At 41.1% G+C, this 16,325-nt stretch overlaps 1 protein-coding gene across 2 annotated transcripts in view; it reads left to right on the top strand.

The window, feature by feature from the left end:
- DNAAF9 (dynein axonemal assembly factor 9) overlaps positions 1 to 16,325 on the top strand; it is a 67,361-nt gene that overhangs the window by 39,419 nt on the left and 11,617 nt on the right. Inside the window, exons 22-31 of one of the 2 annotated variants that reach the window (XM_082281949.1) lie at positions 1,415 to 1,561; positions 4,165 to 4,253; positions 4,463 to 4,561; positions 4,816 to 4,933; positions 5,722 to 5,810; positions 6,827 to 6,985; positions 8,875 to 9,000; positions 10,940 to 10,977; positions 15,566 to 15,701; positions 16,047 to 16,133. In XM_082281949.1, coding sequence (XP_082138075.1) covers positions 1,415 to 1,561; positions 4,165 to 4,253; positions 4,463 to 4,561; positions 4,816 to 4,933; positions 5,722 to 5,810; positions 6,827 to 6,985; positions 8,875 to 9,000; positions 10,940 to 10,977; positions 15,566 to 15,701; positions 16,047 to 16,133 — 1,088 coding nt within the window. The remainder of the gene's footprint in view (positions 1 to 1,414; positions 1,562 to 4,164; positions 4,254 to 4,462; positions 4,562 to 4,815; positions 4,934 to 5,721; positions 5,811 to 6,826; positions 6,986 to 8,874; positions 9,001 to 10,939; positions 10,978 to 15,565; positions 15,702 to 16,046; positions 16,134 to 16,325) is intronic. The other variant, XM_082281950.1, reaches the window with a different exon arrangement.

Genomic DNA, 16,325 nt, shown 5'->3' with positions numbered 1-16,325 from the left:
GCTTTTTTAGATTTGTGGAGCCCAAAATGTTTTCCAGGAGCAGATTTGTTGGATGCTTCTCATGCTGACTGCAGCATGGATGAGTTGGCTTTGGAGTCACTTCTCAGGAAATCTCTGAGCCATCCTGCAGAATCCAGGATCTGTGGGTTCTGTTCCAAAAGCCATTTTCTCTTAAAAGAAATTGTTCTGTCTTAGGAGACTATTTTGTATGTTCTTCAGTAACCTCAGTGACTTTGAGAGGATTATTTTTATAATTAATCCCTCAGTCAGCAAAGCAGAGGGATTCTGTTTGCAAATGTCTCAGAGTTGATCCCAATTCTTATGTAACAGTTCCCAAACTTGAGCTTTTTCTTCTCAAGAATGAGTACAGTGAGTTCTTTGCCTATTTCTATTGAAAGTGAAGTGGATGCCACTAAAATTCTGATTTGAGCCCTAAATAATTGAATTCTGATTTCCCAGAAATGTTTCATGCTTCTGAATTGTTCTGATTTTGTCAGACTTGGGTATGAAAAGAGTTACAAGTCAAAGCTGGAACATAAAGCACTTCAGAGTCCTTCAGAGATGCACATAAACGCCTGATAATCCAGAATCATGGAATGGTTTGGGTTGGAAAGGACCTTAAAACTCATCTTGTTCCACCCCCAGACATGTGCAGGGGCAACTTTCACTCTCCCGGGTTGCACCAAGCCCCATCCAGCCTGGCCTTGGACCCTTCCAGGGATGGGGCATTTCCCACCATTCTGGGAAAAAACCCAAAACAAACTAAAAAACAACCCAATGAAAACAAATCTGTGTTTGCTTAGAATGAAAATTGGACAGCCTGAGTTCAGTGCTCCTGAGGGAAACACAACCTGAGGGCTTCAGCCTCCTGTTGGTAAAGACAATTCAGGTGAAAAAGAAAGAAATTTGTTAGAATTTGTGCTCAGGAAAGAATCTGAGAGAAACAGGACACTTCCAACATGCATGGGACCTGCACTTTAAATTACAGGCCTTAGACTCGTGTCTTGTTGCAGAACAGATCCTTTCAGGTCAGAAACCCCAGAGCACGGTACAAAGAGTTTTGCAAGAGCACCTTGCCATCCTTGTCACCTTCTTAGCTGGCATTTAATTCATTTTTCATGTTGTGTCTGTGTTGGAGATGTGGGTGTAGTTGAAGAGTTTGTTGTTTGAAGCAGTAGCAGAGGAAGGGTCTAGATTTTGGCGGGAACAAGGGAAGATATTAAAATGCAAGCTTTTGTTTTCAGGACAAAACGTAGATGCTTAGATCAATCTCAGATCCTTTATTTTAAGCTTGTGGTATCTCCAGTAGCTGCAGAGTAGAAACTGAGGGGTGCTCCACTCCTCCTGCTCCACCCCTGTGCCTTGCAAAGTAGAAAATGTTAATTACAACTTGTCCTGTTTCTTCCTTTTCCAGGATTCCAACAGTGTTGTTGCCGCACTCTTCATAGACTTCAAAAGTTCCCTGCTTCCTCATCTACCTGTTGAATTCCATACCCAGAACAATTTCCTGATGATTGCACTTTTCCCCAAAAGAAAGATTTATAAAGCTTTTTATTCACAGGTAAAGTAAAAAAAAAAAAAGTTTGGTCGGGAAAAACCACATAATTGCTCTGTGTGTTGAAAGATGTGTGAGAAACTTGAATTTCTGTATGAATTTCCAGTGATGGTGGTGCTTGTTGAGTTTAATGCTCCCCATGTGCTTTCACTTTGCCTTCTGAAGGCAGCGAGGGCTCTAAAAGCTCCTTTTCTGAGCTGCATTTCATTGTAGCCCTGGTGTGTAATTGGCTACAGGGATTGTACAGAGTGGCAGAGGTTCCATTGTGTGTTTTTGTGGTCAGACACATTTGGATCGTGATCCTTAGGGAAGTGGAGTTAAAGTTTTTAAGTATCCCATATGGCATTGTATTATTCCCTAAGTAGATTGGCTTCGTGCATTGTGCTCCAGAGGCTTTTAATAAAGCAAACTTTATAACAATAGTGCTTTTGAGGAAATGAGCCTGGAGATTTTAGGACTTCACAAGGGTTTAGGATGTGCTCATCACACTGGGTTGGAAAAGACCACCTAGCTCAGTGAGTAGTCCCCAATGGCTGTATTAATGGTACCATAAAATGCCTCCTCCTTTTATCTTAAGTGTTTAAATTCCTCCCACTGTTCCACTCTGTGAATGGTTGGGAATCTGTTGTTTGTTTGTATTTGAATTTTCAGCCTATTTTATTAATTCTACTTTTATATCTGTTTTATTTTTCTTTTCTCTACCAGAACACATCCTTGAGATACTCACAAATGTCAGACCTGTTCTTTCTGCTTTATTTGGCCTAATAAAAGAAAACCAGATCCTTTTTCATCTATGCCTATAAAAAGTTCTTTTTTCTTCTGATAGTTGCAATGCTTTTCTTTTGATCTGGTTTTTGGCTGTAGATATCCAAGTATCTGAGATGAGGGTATTTGTTTCCTCTGCTGCTTTTTCTCAGGGCTATTTATTCCTGTCCTCCTTTGATTTAATTTTTTTTTTTTTTTTGCTGAACAGTTCCACACTGAGGTTCAGTTAGGGCAGTTTAAGTTTCTCATCTGGCACCACACCAGTTGCTTTGCTCAAGTTGATAAAACAAATCTTTTGACTTCAGGATGTTCTCTCATGAACAAAACTCTTCAGCAAATTGAGTGTATGTGGTTGTGTAAGCCATGGAAATATATTACTGTGTTTTGTCAGTGTTTACCTTCAGGTATATTGATTCCCTCCAGAGTTCTTTCTAAAAGTCTGTGTGCCTCACAGGTTGCAAAGAGTCACTAAAATTTAGGTGCTCCTTCTACTCTTCTAAATTATCTGACTTGATACCTCACTCACTGCACCTATGCTTTGATTATTCCAAGCCTCCTGGAAATAGGGAATGGCAGCTGCCTTCTTACCCAGATCTGGGTTTAGTAAAAACTGAGATGTTGATCCCACAGAGCTGAAATCTGGTGTGCAGACCCTGTGAGGATGGGGTGATGCCTTCCACATCTTCACTCTGATGGGTACAGGAGGAGGATTTGTTTAGGCTTTGGGATGTGTTGATTTGTCTCATTTTTTTTTTTTCTTCAATGCCATAGCAGCTCTTTTTCAAACTTTCATTAAGTTGTACAAAAAGGATGTATTTCCACTTCTTAGCCTGACCTGTGTTTTCACTTTATTCCCAACCCTTTGACTCCTACAGAACACAATTTCCCCTTGACCATTCCTTTTTTCCATCCCTTCCAGGCATTTCTTTGAGTCCTTTCTGTGTGTTTTGAAGTGGTTATTTCTTCAGTTGTGTGGATCCTTCTGCATGAGCAATATTGCCTTTGTTAATATCAAAAGTATATTTTATTTTGATGGTTTTTATCTCCTACCCTTGTGTTTTGGATGCTGAGTTTTTAATGGAAAGCAGTCGTGTCCCCCCCCAGTTGTTTTGTCTTGCAGACAGTTATTGTGAGAAACAACAATGGCTGTTGCCTTTACTTCTGAAAAGGAGGGAAATACCAAACACTGACAGGACTTTGTGATTCATCTGAATCTGATTTCTAGGTTCACAGTGCCATTCAGATTAATGTGTCTTGGCTGGAGCAATAGGATGTGAGCCAAAATATTCCCTGGAGAAACGAAAGGTTTCCTTTTCTTTTGGGAAGGAGTAGAGTTTTTCTTAAATTTTGAGTAATGATTGCTGCAATCTCACCTCATGAAAATTACAGTAGTGCTTCAAAGAGACTTGGATTAATTCAGTTCCTGCTGTAGGGCACTTGGGCTATAAACACCTACATTTTTATCAGGGAAAACGAGGCCATTTCAGTAAATTCCTAAAGCAGTTCCAGTCTAGCCAAAGAAAAGGTTACAAAATCTGATCTGTGGATTGAATTCTTAAATAGTTTGGGTTGGAAGAGACCTAAAGGCACATCTCATTCCAACCCCCTGCCATGGGCAGGGAACCTTCCACTACCCCAGGTTGCTCCAAGCCCCATCCAGCAGCTGGACACTTCCGAGGGATAGGGCAGCCACAGCTTCTCTTGCAGCAAACCCAGTATTGTGCAATATTTAATGGCTTGTGAAAATGTGTCTCTTTTTTAGGTGAGCAAAACCAATTCCTAAACAAATCCGAAGCAAATTTGGGAAAACAGTGACACTCATGCACAGATCTGGTTTATTCCAGGTTTTCTCTTCATGGCAAAACCAGACAAACTCAGGATTATCTTTAAGGGTTGTCCAGGAGGAATTCCTGTCTGAGGAACAGAAGAGGCTGTAAGTTCCTGCCAGTGCAGTGCCGTAATCACAAAAATGCTGTTATTTATTGTTTTTGATAATAATTAATAAGGAATTGTTGCATTCTTAGTGCAACAGTCACTTTATTTTAATTTTTTTTGGTACCATTTATTATGTAGCCATGTGGTTTAAAGAAGATAAATGTTTAGGTTTCTCCTTTAACTAATTAATGATTTTCCTTCTTTTAGGCATTCCAGTGTTCAGAAGCTCTTCAATGCCTTGTCTTTTTCTTCTGGGGAAAGATGCAGGGAGCTGAAACTGTCTGCTGCCATTCCAGAATTGGAGAGGTGAGGAATTACTTCTGTGCTCAAGGGATCCATTCTGTAAAAAAGATAGAAAAATATTTTGGTAGATGTGATACCCATCTAAAAATTGTTTATTAAATTGTTCTGCCTTTACACTAGGATGTTTTTATTCTGAGATGAATTATTTCCTCTCTAGCTTGACCTTTTAATACTCGTTTTAGTAATTTCCCAGCTATTTATATGAATGAAATCTTTTGCTGTCAATTGTAAGGAAATAAACTTTTTATTTTTGGAAGGTTTGTGCAGCACTTCACGGTCAGCAGCGTCAGTACCAAGCCAGTGATGAGAGCACATCTTCCTGTCCTTCTGCAACAGTCAGAAACCATTCCTGATAGCAAAGCAGAAGGTGATAAGGTAAGGAAACAACTCCACAATAATTCCTAGCCCTCATATATAATATTTAGAAGACTCTGTCAGTAGTTCTGTTGTAGTGTAATGAAATTACACTAAATAAAACGGATCATGTTCAGCCATGCTCTGCCTCCTCCTCCACTACCACCAGTTTCTTGCCTTGTTTTCCTGGTTATATACTTAATTCTTTTCCATTTAAACAATATTTTGGAAGTGCAAATGGCCTTTCAGCCTGATGGAATAGAGGCAGAAAATGAGGTGTAGATCTTTAAGTGAACTGTTTTCTCTAATGTCCAGAGAGACTTAGCCCTAAAGCAGCAGCTTGTTTTTCTGAATTGCTGAATAATTTAACTGAATTGTTCTCTGGAACATAAAAGTCCTTTAAATAGCATAGAGGTAGCACATGATATTTAACATTTGCTGATATTATCTGTACAACACTCCTTTCTCTATAGGGGCAATAACAATTGTCCAACTTAAGGCGTGCTTTAAATAGCATTTTCAGAGAAAATATTTCCTTGGAGCTTCCCAGCATTTGAAATCTGCTGAAAACAAAGCCAAAGCAGCAGGAATATAATCTTTCTCTTGGAATATTGCTGGGGTCTGGTTCAGAGACCATAGTGACAATTAATAAGCTCTTACGAACGTTTTTAAATCTGATTTTAAGGTTGGTTTAAAGGAAAGGAAAATCTATATGAATCATAGAAAACAGCCTTTTTGATGTCTGCACCAGTGTTTCTGTGGTTATTTTGTGTTTAGATTTCCCTTTTTCCCTGTTCCTTGTGTTGCAGGTGATCATCACCATCATCACTGGGCTTCCAGGATGCCGTTCCAGCGACCTGTGTGCTTTCCTTGTCGCTTTCACCAAGGAGCACGGGAGGTTGGTGCAGCTCTGCTTACACTGATCACCAAAAAACAGCTTGGCATGAAGGAAAAAAAAATTATCACTCTTTCATTTGGTGGTTTTTTAAACCTAATTTCAGACTGCCAGGTAGATTTGCCCTTGAATTTATACATTTAGACAGAAAAACAGCACCGGGAGATTTCTTTGTTGTCATTCCATGTGGTGAAGAGCTTCCATTTATTGACTTGTAGTGATTCTAAAATGCATTTTTCTTATGAGAAAACACTGTACTAACAGTCCTTGCCACAGCATTGTTTTTAATTTAGCCCGATTTCTATTCAGCAGGAGCAGGAGGTACATTTAGGACATCTGTTGTGTGGCAAAAAGATAAATCTGTTGGAGGAATTTGCCACTCTGTGTGTTAATAGAGCTTCTGAAAAATAATAAAATAAACTTAGCCTTTTAATTCTCAAAGCCAAACACCTTAGCATTTAATCTTAGCCATGTTCTGCACTGTTTTTTTACTTTTAACTCAATGTCTTGATTTTATCAAGTTGATTCAGAACAGTTTTGTGGTTCTGTTTTAGGGCAAACACGTAAGGTGACTTTTGAAGGTTGTGTAATAACACATCTCCTCTTGTTTTCCTGCAAATGTCATTGTTACTTTCCATTTTTGCAGTGAAATATTTTCATGCCCAGAGTCTTGAATTGGATTTGTCTAATTTCTGTTTACTGCATCACTGCCAGTGATCAGAATTACTCATACGATGTACAGCTCTGAAAAAGCTGCTGTTCATTGTTTTACTGAAGAACAACAAAAAACATTCACAAACCCCTTTGGCAGTCGTGTAAAGAACGTGCTTACGCTGGAAATGATAGAAAGCCGAGTAAATTCCCCCTTCCCACGTGGTTAAGTGCAACGAGATCATGATGAGAGATGTGAAATCTTTGGGCTGTCAAACTTCATTTTGGTCTGTTGGTTCAAAATAGGAAGAAGACAGAAGTGTTCTGTCACAGCACATGAACTCCTTTCCTCGTTGTCTGTGGTTTAGGTGGATGGTTTATCGGCAGACCATGGACAGCCCCGAGTGTTTCAGTGCCTCCCATTTCCAGCGTTACCTGGCCGGGCTCCTGGAGGCCCAGCAGAACCTCGGGGTCCGTCAGGCTGCGTATGCTGGGAAGAGCAAGAGGCTCCTGGTGGTCCTGCAAGGGTAAAGGCTTGAAACTCTGAGAACTGTTGTGTAGAATAAGGGAATTCTGGTTTACATATGGACCAAACTCAGCTTTTCTGTACCTGTTGATTTTTGTTGCTCCTTTGCAAAAAAAGGTGTCTGTAGCCTTCCTTGCATGTTGTGGAAGCAATGTGGCCTCACAGCCCAGAACCCTCCTGTGCTGGGCTGATCCCCCCGCGTGGGCAGCAGGGGAGGGGGGATTCTGATTTTGGTGAGACCCCACCTGCAGAGCTGCCTCCTCCAGCTCTTGGATCCCAACATCAGAAGCATGTGGAGCTGCTGGAATGAGTCTGGAGGAGGCCATGGAGGTGCTCTGAGGGCTGGAGCCCCTCTGCTCTGGAGCCAGGCTGGGAGAGCTGGGAATGTTCACCTGGAGAAGGGAAGGATCCAGGGAGAGCTCAGAGCCCCTCTCAGGGCCTAAAGGGGCTCCAGGAGAGCTGGAGAGAGGCTTGGGACAAGGGATGGAGGGACAAGTCTGGGCATGATGGTTTTAAACTGCGAGAGGCTTGATTTAGACTAGATGTAAGGGAGAAGTTTTTTACCTGTGAGGGTGATGAGGCCCTGGCACAGGGTGCCCAGAGAAGCTGTGGCTGCCCCTGGGTCCCTGGAAGTGTCCAAGGCCAGGCTGAATGGGGCTTGGAGTAACCTGGGATAGTGGAAGGTGTCCCTCCTCGTTGCAAGGGACTAAGATGACCTTTAAAGGTGCCTTCCAACCCCAACTATTCTGTGATTCTGACTCCAGAACTGTGGGCAGAAATCAGGCTGTCGAAGATCTATTGCCTGATAGAGCAGGTGGTACCAGAGTAAGGCTTAGTAACATGTTTCTGATAAATGCCAGTTTCCTTGTGGAATAAAGGTGAAGGCTCTGAGCCACCTCCATTTGACATTTCCATCTCCAGTGTAGCAATTGAGAACCAGAATCATCTGCAGGATGTTTCCCCCCTCTGGTTCTGAGTCATTAGAAGGTGACACAAACTGGTGTGAGGGAGGCACCACCCTGACCTGGCTGCCATGATTTCCAGTTCATCCTTTCGCTGAGGACATACACATGGAGCTCAGCATTTTCTTCATTATGGTCCATTCTAATAGTGCTAAAAACCATCATTTTTTCCATGTTAGAGCCAGATTGATTTATTTTCTGTGTAATTAGTATGAATGGTGTAAAGTCCAACGATGGGCAGAATAACTGATACTCTGGTAGCAGCACTGCGTTCAGGAACAGATAATTGGAGGTTTTCCATTCTTTCTGGATAGTTGGATATTGGTATAGACAGCTTTAGAGTAGCTGGAGTTCTCTAAATATCCCATCCAGCTGATAACTGGCAGTAGAGAAAAGTTTGTAACTGGCTGAGAAATAAACCCCTGAAATTAAAACTCAGGTTCACCTAAGCCTTGATGTCATACAGAAATAAAATAAAACAGTGGTTGAGGTCCTGATAAAAAATGGGTACATTAGTGATAGAAACATGATTAAATTGGGATGCTGAGAAGTGAGGGATGCTGTTATTTTATTCCTTTTTTTTAAAACTCAAATTGTGCTTAATATGCTTGGCATTAGGCATAAAATGTTTTTGTTATATTGTGCTTTTTTTGCTTCCTGCAAGCAGGACTTGTCAGTTGTTCAGTGCAAAGTTTGCACGGTTTTTCTCTGAGTTGTTAACAATTTATTTTTAATTCAGCTTCCAATCATCTTGATTTATCTGGGTTTGCTTAATTTGTCTGGATTTGCCAAGTTCTGAGCTGCTCTCCATCTGTTTTGGTAGCTCTTTAAGAGATCCAACCTTCCTCCAAGTGATCGATTTCCTCCTGGATGGGGAACTGTGTCGTTCTGGTTCTCTGAACCCATTTTTCATTTCGGTTTCCTGCAGATACACTGATGTCATTGATGTTGTGCAAGCTCTGCAGACTCACCCTGACCCAGATGTGAAGTCTTCTTTCATCATTGGAGCAGTCAATACCTGTGTGGAACCTCTGAGCTGCTACATGGAACACAGGTGTGCTTTGGAATATTTCTTCAAGTTTGAAAACACAGATTTTTGATTCACTTTTATAATAGTTAGTGATATATAATGGTTAAAGGCTGCTGAATGACTTAAGTCCCATAAAACTGCTTAATAATCCATCTTGGAGGAACTTGGAAGTGCTGTTTGGTTTATCAGCGTGGCACTTGGTTTCCACTGGATATATAATTGTATAGAATATCAATTAAAGTTCAGCTCCTCGAAGATTAAACAAAGATTGCTTAAATACAAATCCTCCTGCTAAGGAGTTTGTAACAATTGTACAGTCAGTTGTCCTCTGAATAATTCTCTTTCTTACAATCTTTTTGTAAGCCAGATTAAAAATTGAGACGTGCATCTCAGTTTGGGTTATTGATTCTGCCACTACTTTTGGATGTTAAAAAAGACTTTGCAGGTTTAAAATATGAAATTTAAGGGAAACAATCCCTTAAATGGGGAAGAGAATGACAAAGAACGGAAGCCAAAGCATTGCAAGTGTTAAAATCTGATATCCTGGGTTACTGCAGAGCCAGGGTGGGGAGGAAATGGTCGCAGAGCCAAGTCACTGACCTTTCGAAATAGTGTGGTTTGGTTGCTGTTTCATAGTAAATGTGTGTGCTCCAGACTTCAACAAACATGGAAATAACTTCTTAGACCTATCTGTAATATTGTAACACTCCAATTTTTTAATTATGCCTTGCAGCTGATTTGATCAAAGTAAGTTCCAGCAGTTAGAGTTTTTGGAGTTGGTAGCACTGCTTCTGTTTGTGATCAAACCGTGCATCACAGCTTAGAGGTGAACTGCCCAAGCAGTTTCTAAAAGTGCATTCCTGAAATTTCCTGGCTGTTCTTAAACACTAACCAGTGTGCTGCTTGTGCTTTGCAGTAGTCAATAAATAGACCTTACCTTGCTGCTTCTTCTTATCTCCGTGACAAAGATTCCAAATACATAATAAAAACGACATAAAATATTGGTGAATTGGTGCTGGAGTGCTGTTCAAACTTGTTCTTTCCATAATTATAGGAAAGACAAGTTCCATTTCTGTTTTATTTTTAACTTACTAACGTGTTACTAGTCATGGTACTGAGTAGTGTTTCTAGCAGCAGCAGCAGCCTGCAGTCCTTTAACACTGTTTGTCTCCTGAAGTGCAGAAGCAATTGAAGGAAGAGGCTCAGCCTGTGCTGTAGATTATTTATGTTTTGCTTTGGAGTTTGTTCTGATAAGAATTTACCAAGTAGCCACATAGTGCCAGTGGCAAACCTTGCAGTTGGGAAGCTTTGGTGATTTCACTGTGAGAATGAAGAAGAGTGGATTTAATGTCTGGCTTGAAACTTGCACTCAAGAAAATCAAACCCCTTTCCTGCCTCAGAGTCCATCACTGTAGAGATCCAGCTCTTCCATGAGCATGGGATGAAGCTTTTCCCCATTCTGAGTTAGGGTAGGGGAGAGGGAGTTGAAGGGAACAGGTAAAATACTCTCTGGAGCTTTTGTGTCCATGATAAAGCTCATGGAAATAATGGTCACTTGTCTGACACAGCAGCAGCAATTGACATTCTGTACATCCAGTCTTTCTATGGAAAGTTCCCACTCTGTGAAAGGCACAATTCTTTAAGGCAAACTTGAAATTCCTATTGTTTATATAAGAATTAAAATGACATTGAAGCATTTCTGACTCCTTAGAACACAGAATAAATTGCATGGTGGGAATTAGCTCTTAAATCTGTTGGAGAATTAAAACCATCTGCAAAACTGATTTTTGGGGGAAAAGTGCTGAAGGACATAACTTGTGAGGATGTTGCAGTTATGTGGATTGAGGAAAAGAAGCAAGAAAATGGTTTGGTTCGTGAGACTCTGTCAGCATCCAAGTGAATGTAAATGTTTTACTTAAATAATAATATCCGTTCTTGATATGTGAACTTTTTGGTTTTTTAGGCTTCTTTTTCCCAAGTTCTTGGACCAGTGTTCACAAGGTATGTGTCACTTTTCTTGACTCGGAGCTCTACAGAACAATAACTGAGCCATGTGGCCAAATAAATACCTGTGTTTATTATTTTGTGCTCTTAATACACATAGCCAAAGGGTCATGATAAACTCTTGGAGGTAAGAACAATCTCTGCCTACACTATCAAACATCACAGGCAGAGGATGGAAAATTCTGGAGCATGATCCATTTTGAAGTCCTCATCTGCAGGATTGGTTTCCTAAGACCTTGAGTTTAACTGCTCACCTTGAACTGTTGTAACTGGGAGTGAAATGGATTGGATTTGAGTTCCACCCTCCTTTGGTGAGGTGTGAGGAAATGGAATTCTTTACATTTCTGGTGTATTAGAAAGGGAAAAATGAGGGGGTGACCTTGTTCCCCAAGTCCTCCTCATAGTGTGGCCTGGAGGGTCATTGGCTGCATTGTCCTCCTTGTCAGGCTTGGAAATTAGAGCAGGTGTTGGCATAAGTGAGATATGATCCTTCCTCACCTGCCCTCAAATCCCTGCCCCATCCTTGCAAGTGTTCAAGGCCAGGTTGGATGTATTTTGTGTTCGGAGGAAAATCAGAGTAGGATGTTGTGCTCTTCTTGTGGCTGCTTAAACTCTGAGTGCTCTGCTTGGCTGCCAGAGTTGTGCCACCTCTTTTTCGTGTGTGAAGGGAGCCCAAAAGAATGAAGTTGTGAGCAAGCTGGACAGAAAGTAGGTGCTGTTATATAGATCAGTATTTTATCTGGAGAAAAATGTTGGTGCTCCAAATTGGGAAACTTATCATGTGTACAGCCACGGGTTAATTTGAAGAGAGCAGGAGAATGTTAAGAATATAATGAGTTATCAATAACTACAGAGAAGTTCGAAATGCAAAAATGCCTCTTTGTTTTATGAAAGAATAAATAAATACTCAAAGCTTTGGTTTTCTTAAAGTGAATTTGTACAGACCTTATTGGGTGAGAATTGGTCGTTGTTGAAGGAGAAACTGCAAAATGCCCAGGACAAGAGTAGCTAATTTTCTTACAGTCAAAATACTGCAAGAATTACAAATACTGGAGATTAGAGGATTGTTCTTCTGGCAGGGAATAATTTCTGCACATTGCAAAGTGTTGTCATCCAGTTTTCTGATACAGAATGTGAAATCAGATGGCCGAGAGGTCCCTTCGTGTAAAGAAATTGTTTCACATAAATAGGGGCAATTTTTGTTTCAAAGGTTCAGGAGGAGAAGTGTGCTTTGAAGTGAGATGTGGCACATTTAAACTTTCCAGACAAATGCAGAATTGTGTCATGTGTGTAATAGAAAATTTACATCTGCCTAATTCGTAGAATCACAGACTGGTTTGGGTTGGAAGGGACCTTAAAGACCTTTCAGTGCCACCCTCTCCACAGGCAGGGACATCTTCCACTGTCCCAGGGTGCTCCGAGCCCTGTCCAACCTGGCCTGGGATGCTTCCAGGGATGGGACAGCTACAGATTCTCTGGACAATTGAGAGGGAATTCATGATGGTTTCACACACCTGAGAATTCATTTTTGGTGCAACAACAGCAAGATTTAATGAGACATTCACTTTAAGAGATACTGGTTCACGTTTTTGGAATGCTGTGCACCCCAACATTGTTGTTTGTGTTGCTGTGTCACCAGTGGGCCAAGACTGTGTTGTACTGGGCATTGTATAGATCTGAAAACAGAACCTTGTGGATATAAAAAAAGCCAAGTGCAGCCATAGGCAAGTAGGAATTAATTAGACTTTGGATCTGGACCTTCTCCCCACAACTGTCTTCCAGATTTGGGGAGCAACTTGGGTTTGTCTTTTGCTGCTGCTTTCCAGGGCTCTTCTGTCACTGCCTTTCTCTCTAACAAAGGGGTCCCTGGGCATGTTATCAACGTAACATTTTCTAACATTTCTGTTGGGAGAGCCCCAAGACTCACAGAGACAGCTGGGGATGGGGGAGAGCTGACAAAGCCTTGAGCAGAGTGACCAACACGAGTATCCCGTGCATACTTGCTTAAACTCCAAAAAATCCTGCCACCATCTCTGTGCTGTAATTTCCTTTTGTCTCTCTTTTCTTTTTGGTCTCTTTTTCCTTTCTTTTGTTCTTGCACAGAAGCTGTAAGATGATACCTTCCTAGTCTAGGGGCACCCTGGCATCCCTTGTGAAACAATTTCATATAGAATGCAAATTAGGACATCACCATTGTTAAAAATATGCCCATTGTAAGTTTAGGAGCAAAGAGGAGCCATTATTTTCATCAAGCATGTGTATTTTTAATCCATCCCTCCTGTTCCTTTCCTGCTTCCCATTGAACACACTATTCCCCAGGCTGCAAGGGTTCTTTTCTTCAGAGGAGTGTCTAAATAAAGAATTGAACAAAACTGGGTGGTCTTCAAAATGCACCTCTTAGAAACAGAGATGGCAGTGATGGTTCAAATGGAAGAGGTCAAATTGGTTCATTCCTAAAGCTGTGTAGGCACCTTTCAGTTCTCAGGAAGTTCCTTTTCTGTTGGATTACGCTCCCTGTCCCTCAGCTCAAGGTCATGAACTGGTGCTTGCTCGCACAGGGCAATGTTTGTGTGGTACCAACACCTCCAGGATTTATACCTGGGTGTGAGCAGAGCCAGAGCTCGCAGGTTCCTGGGCTCTGAGCAGGCTTCTCCTGCTTCCAAGGTTGTGTGGGAGTTTCCAGTCAGGAATGACAGGTAGTGCCCTGGGCCAGGCACGAAGGGAGGGGAGATTGATGGAGAAGGAGCAGAGGTGGTGAGGAGGAGATGAGATGCAGAGGTGTGGGACTTGATAGGTACGCTTTTTCCTGAATCTTTTTTTAACTTAAGCTTTTCCGGCTTAATCTTTGACAATTACGGATTCTTTCCCAGGCATGATGCTGGCAATTGTCACATGGACTTGGTGGCATCTCTGTAGCACAACCACAGGGTGGTGGTGTGGGTGATTCAGGAATCCCAGAATGGTTTGGGTTGGAAGGGACCTCAAAGCTTGTCTCATTCCACCCTCCTGCCATGGGCAGGGACACCTTCCACTATCCCAGGCTGCTGCAAGCTCTGTCCAACCTGGCCTGGAACATTTCCAGGGATGGAATTATTAGCTTATTCATGGCATGATTATCTTATTCATGCTTTTAATTTCATGATTAATGTCCCCAAATTTGATATAATTTCAAGCCTGCACGTGGCTTAAATTTCAAAGGGTGCTTGGTGTTCTCCTTCCCTTTTCCCTCTTCTCCAAGAGCAGCTGTGTTTTGGAGAAGACATAGATGTTGCTGAAATTGGAGTGGAAACTTCTGTGCAAGGTTAAAAAAGAAGAGAAATACAATTATGGAGATTTGTGCTGTTAATAAAGTTCTGGCTTGGAAGGGTCAGTGCAAAGAGCAGTGACTGGGAGTGTGTGGTATGATGGAAGTGCCCCAGAAATATTTGGTGCAGGAATTTGTGTGTAGAGCAGCCTCTGCATGGATTTGTGTGATTTAAGACTTGTGTAAAGACCAGGAATTACTTCAGGCAGCAGATCAGGTGGGATCAGTTGTTACATCTTTGCTTTAAATAGTTGGAGGCAGAGGAAATGCATCCTGGCTCAGTTGTTCATGGATATTGGAGTTTTTCTGTTCTTCCTTCCACTCTGCTTACAGTCACAGGAGAGTGTCAGAACAGGGCTGCACACCTTGAGCAAAGAAATAACATTTATTGTAAAATTAGAGAATTCTTTAGGTTGGAAAAGACCTCTAAGATCATCAAGTCCAGTCAGGAACCAGCACCACTGCCCAGTTCCCCATGACACCGTGTCAAGAGCCACATCCACGTGTTTTTTGAATACTTCCAGGGATGGGGACTCCACCACTGCCCTGGGTGGCTGTGCCAGGACTTTACAACCCTTTCCATGAAACAATGTTTCCTAATATCGCATCTAAACCTTCCTTGGCACAACTTGAGGCCATTTCCTTTCCATTTGCTCTCCATCCCTCACACATTCAGGACAATACAGCCATCCTAGGGAGTCACTCAGTGCTGGCACTGCAATTTCTTTGAGGAACTGGGCTGAAACTCAAATCATGTAAAATTGGAAAGCAGGGATCCTATAACTGAAATTAATTGGATGATTTTCTGTTATCTTTTTGATGCCTCATGGGTTCAGTTTTGCTGTCTGAATACCCTTTTGAAGTCTTTTAAAGACAAAAAATAACTCTAGACCCTTCTCCTATTTTTGGAAGTGGCAACTGAGTGTCCAAAATAGTGATTTTTAGCTGTCTCTTATTGCATGTTGAATTTGCCAAGAGACTTTACAGTTTAGTGTTCTTTTTTTTTTTTGAAGCTAGTCCTGCTCAAATTGATTCTTGTATGGATTTATTATTTTAATTAATTGATTCTTTGGGTTGAGTCTAAATGGCTTCTGTTAGATGAAAGATTCCCTGCTTGGTTTTTTTTGTTGTAGTGTATTTTTTTTCTTTTTGTCTTTAATGAAAGAATGTAGTGAGAGGGAAGGAAAATAAGAGAAAAATGGTTGGAATATCACTGGATGGTTTATTAGTCACTGTTCACAGCCTGAGCTGTGTAAATTATCCCCTGATTTCCTTCTACAGGACTGGTGAGTAACGTGGTTTTCACAAGTCATGCCACAGAGCAGAGGCACCCACTCCTCGTGCAGCTGCAGAGCCTGATCCGAGCAGCAAATCCTGGAGTTTCCTTCATCCTGGCAGAAAATGGAATTGTAACGAGGTAACGTTAATCAGGATTTATCGCTTTTGGCACGTGGGCCACGAGCACTCAGAAACTTCTGTTCTCTTGCTTTTACTCTGGTGATTTATAGGAAGGAAATGCAGATTTTTCTTAATTGCTTCTTGTGCAAAAGGGATTTTCCCTTTACATTTATGGGCATATAAATATGGGGATTAGGAAATGCGTTTTGTTTGCAGAGTGTGATTTATGTTACTGTTACTGCCATACTAAAGGAAAAGTGCTCTTAATTTTACTGTCACTAGCACATTATGTTTTATGTCAGTAGATAGTGGCCATTTTATTTAACTTAGAAAATTAAAAATCTTCATTTTTATCTCTTTACAGGAATGAGGATATTGAATTGATTCTCGCAGAAAGCAGTTTTTCAAATCCTCACATGATGAGAGCTCGATATTTAATGTACCCTGGCTGGCAAGTATCTAGACTGAGAAGTATTAAAACTATTTTTCTAATTAACTTGAAGATTAAAATGTTTCACTGACTTCGTTTATATTTTTTTTTCCAAGACTACTCATTTGGAACAGGCAGCAGCTTTGTAAATCATTTTTAAGAGAGCTGATGATTATTCTTAGTGGATACACGATTGCTGCCCTTTTATGGGGG

This window comes from Coloeus monedula, assembly GCF_965178545.1.
Source record: "Coloeus monedula genome assembly, chromosome: 5".
Classification (NCBI taxonomy): domain Eukaryota; kingdom Metazoa; phylum Chordata; class Aves; order Passeriformes; family Corvidae; genus Coloeus; species Coloeus monedula.
Note: the sequence above shows the minus strand (reverse complement) of the source record. Positions and strands in the feature narration are given on the sequence as shown.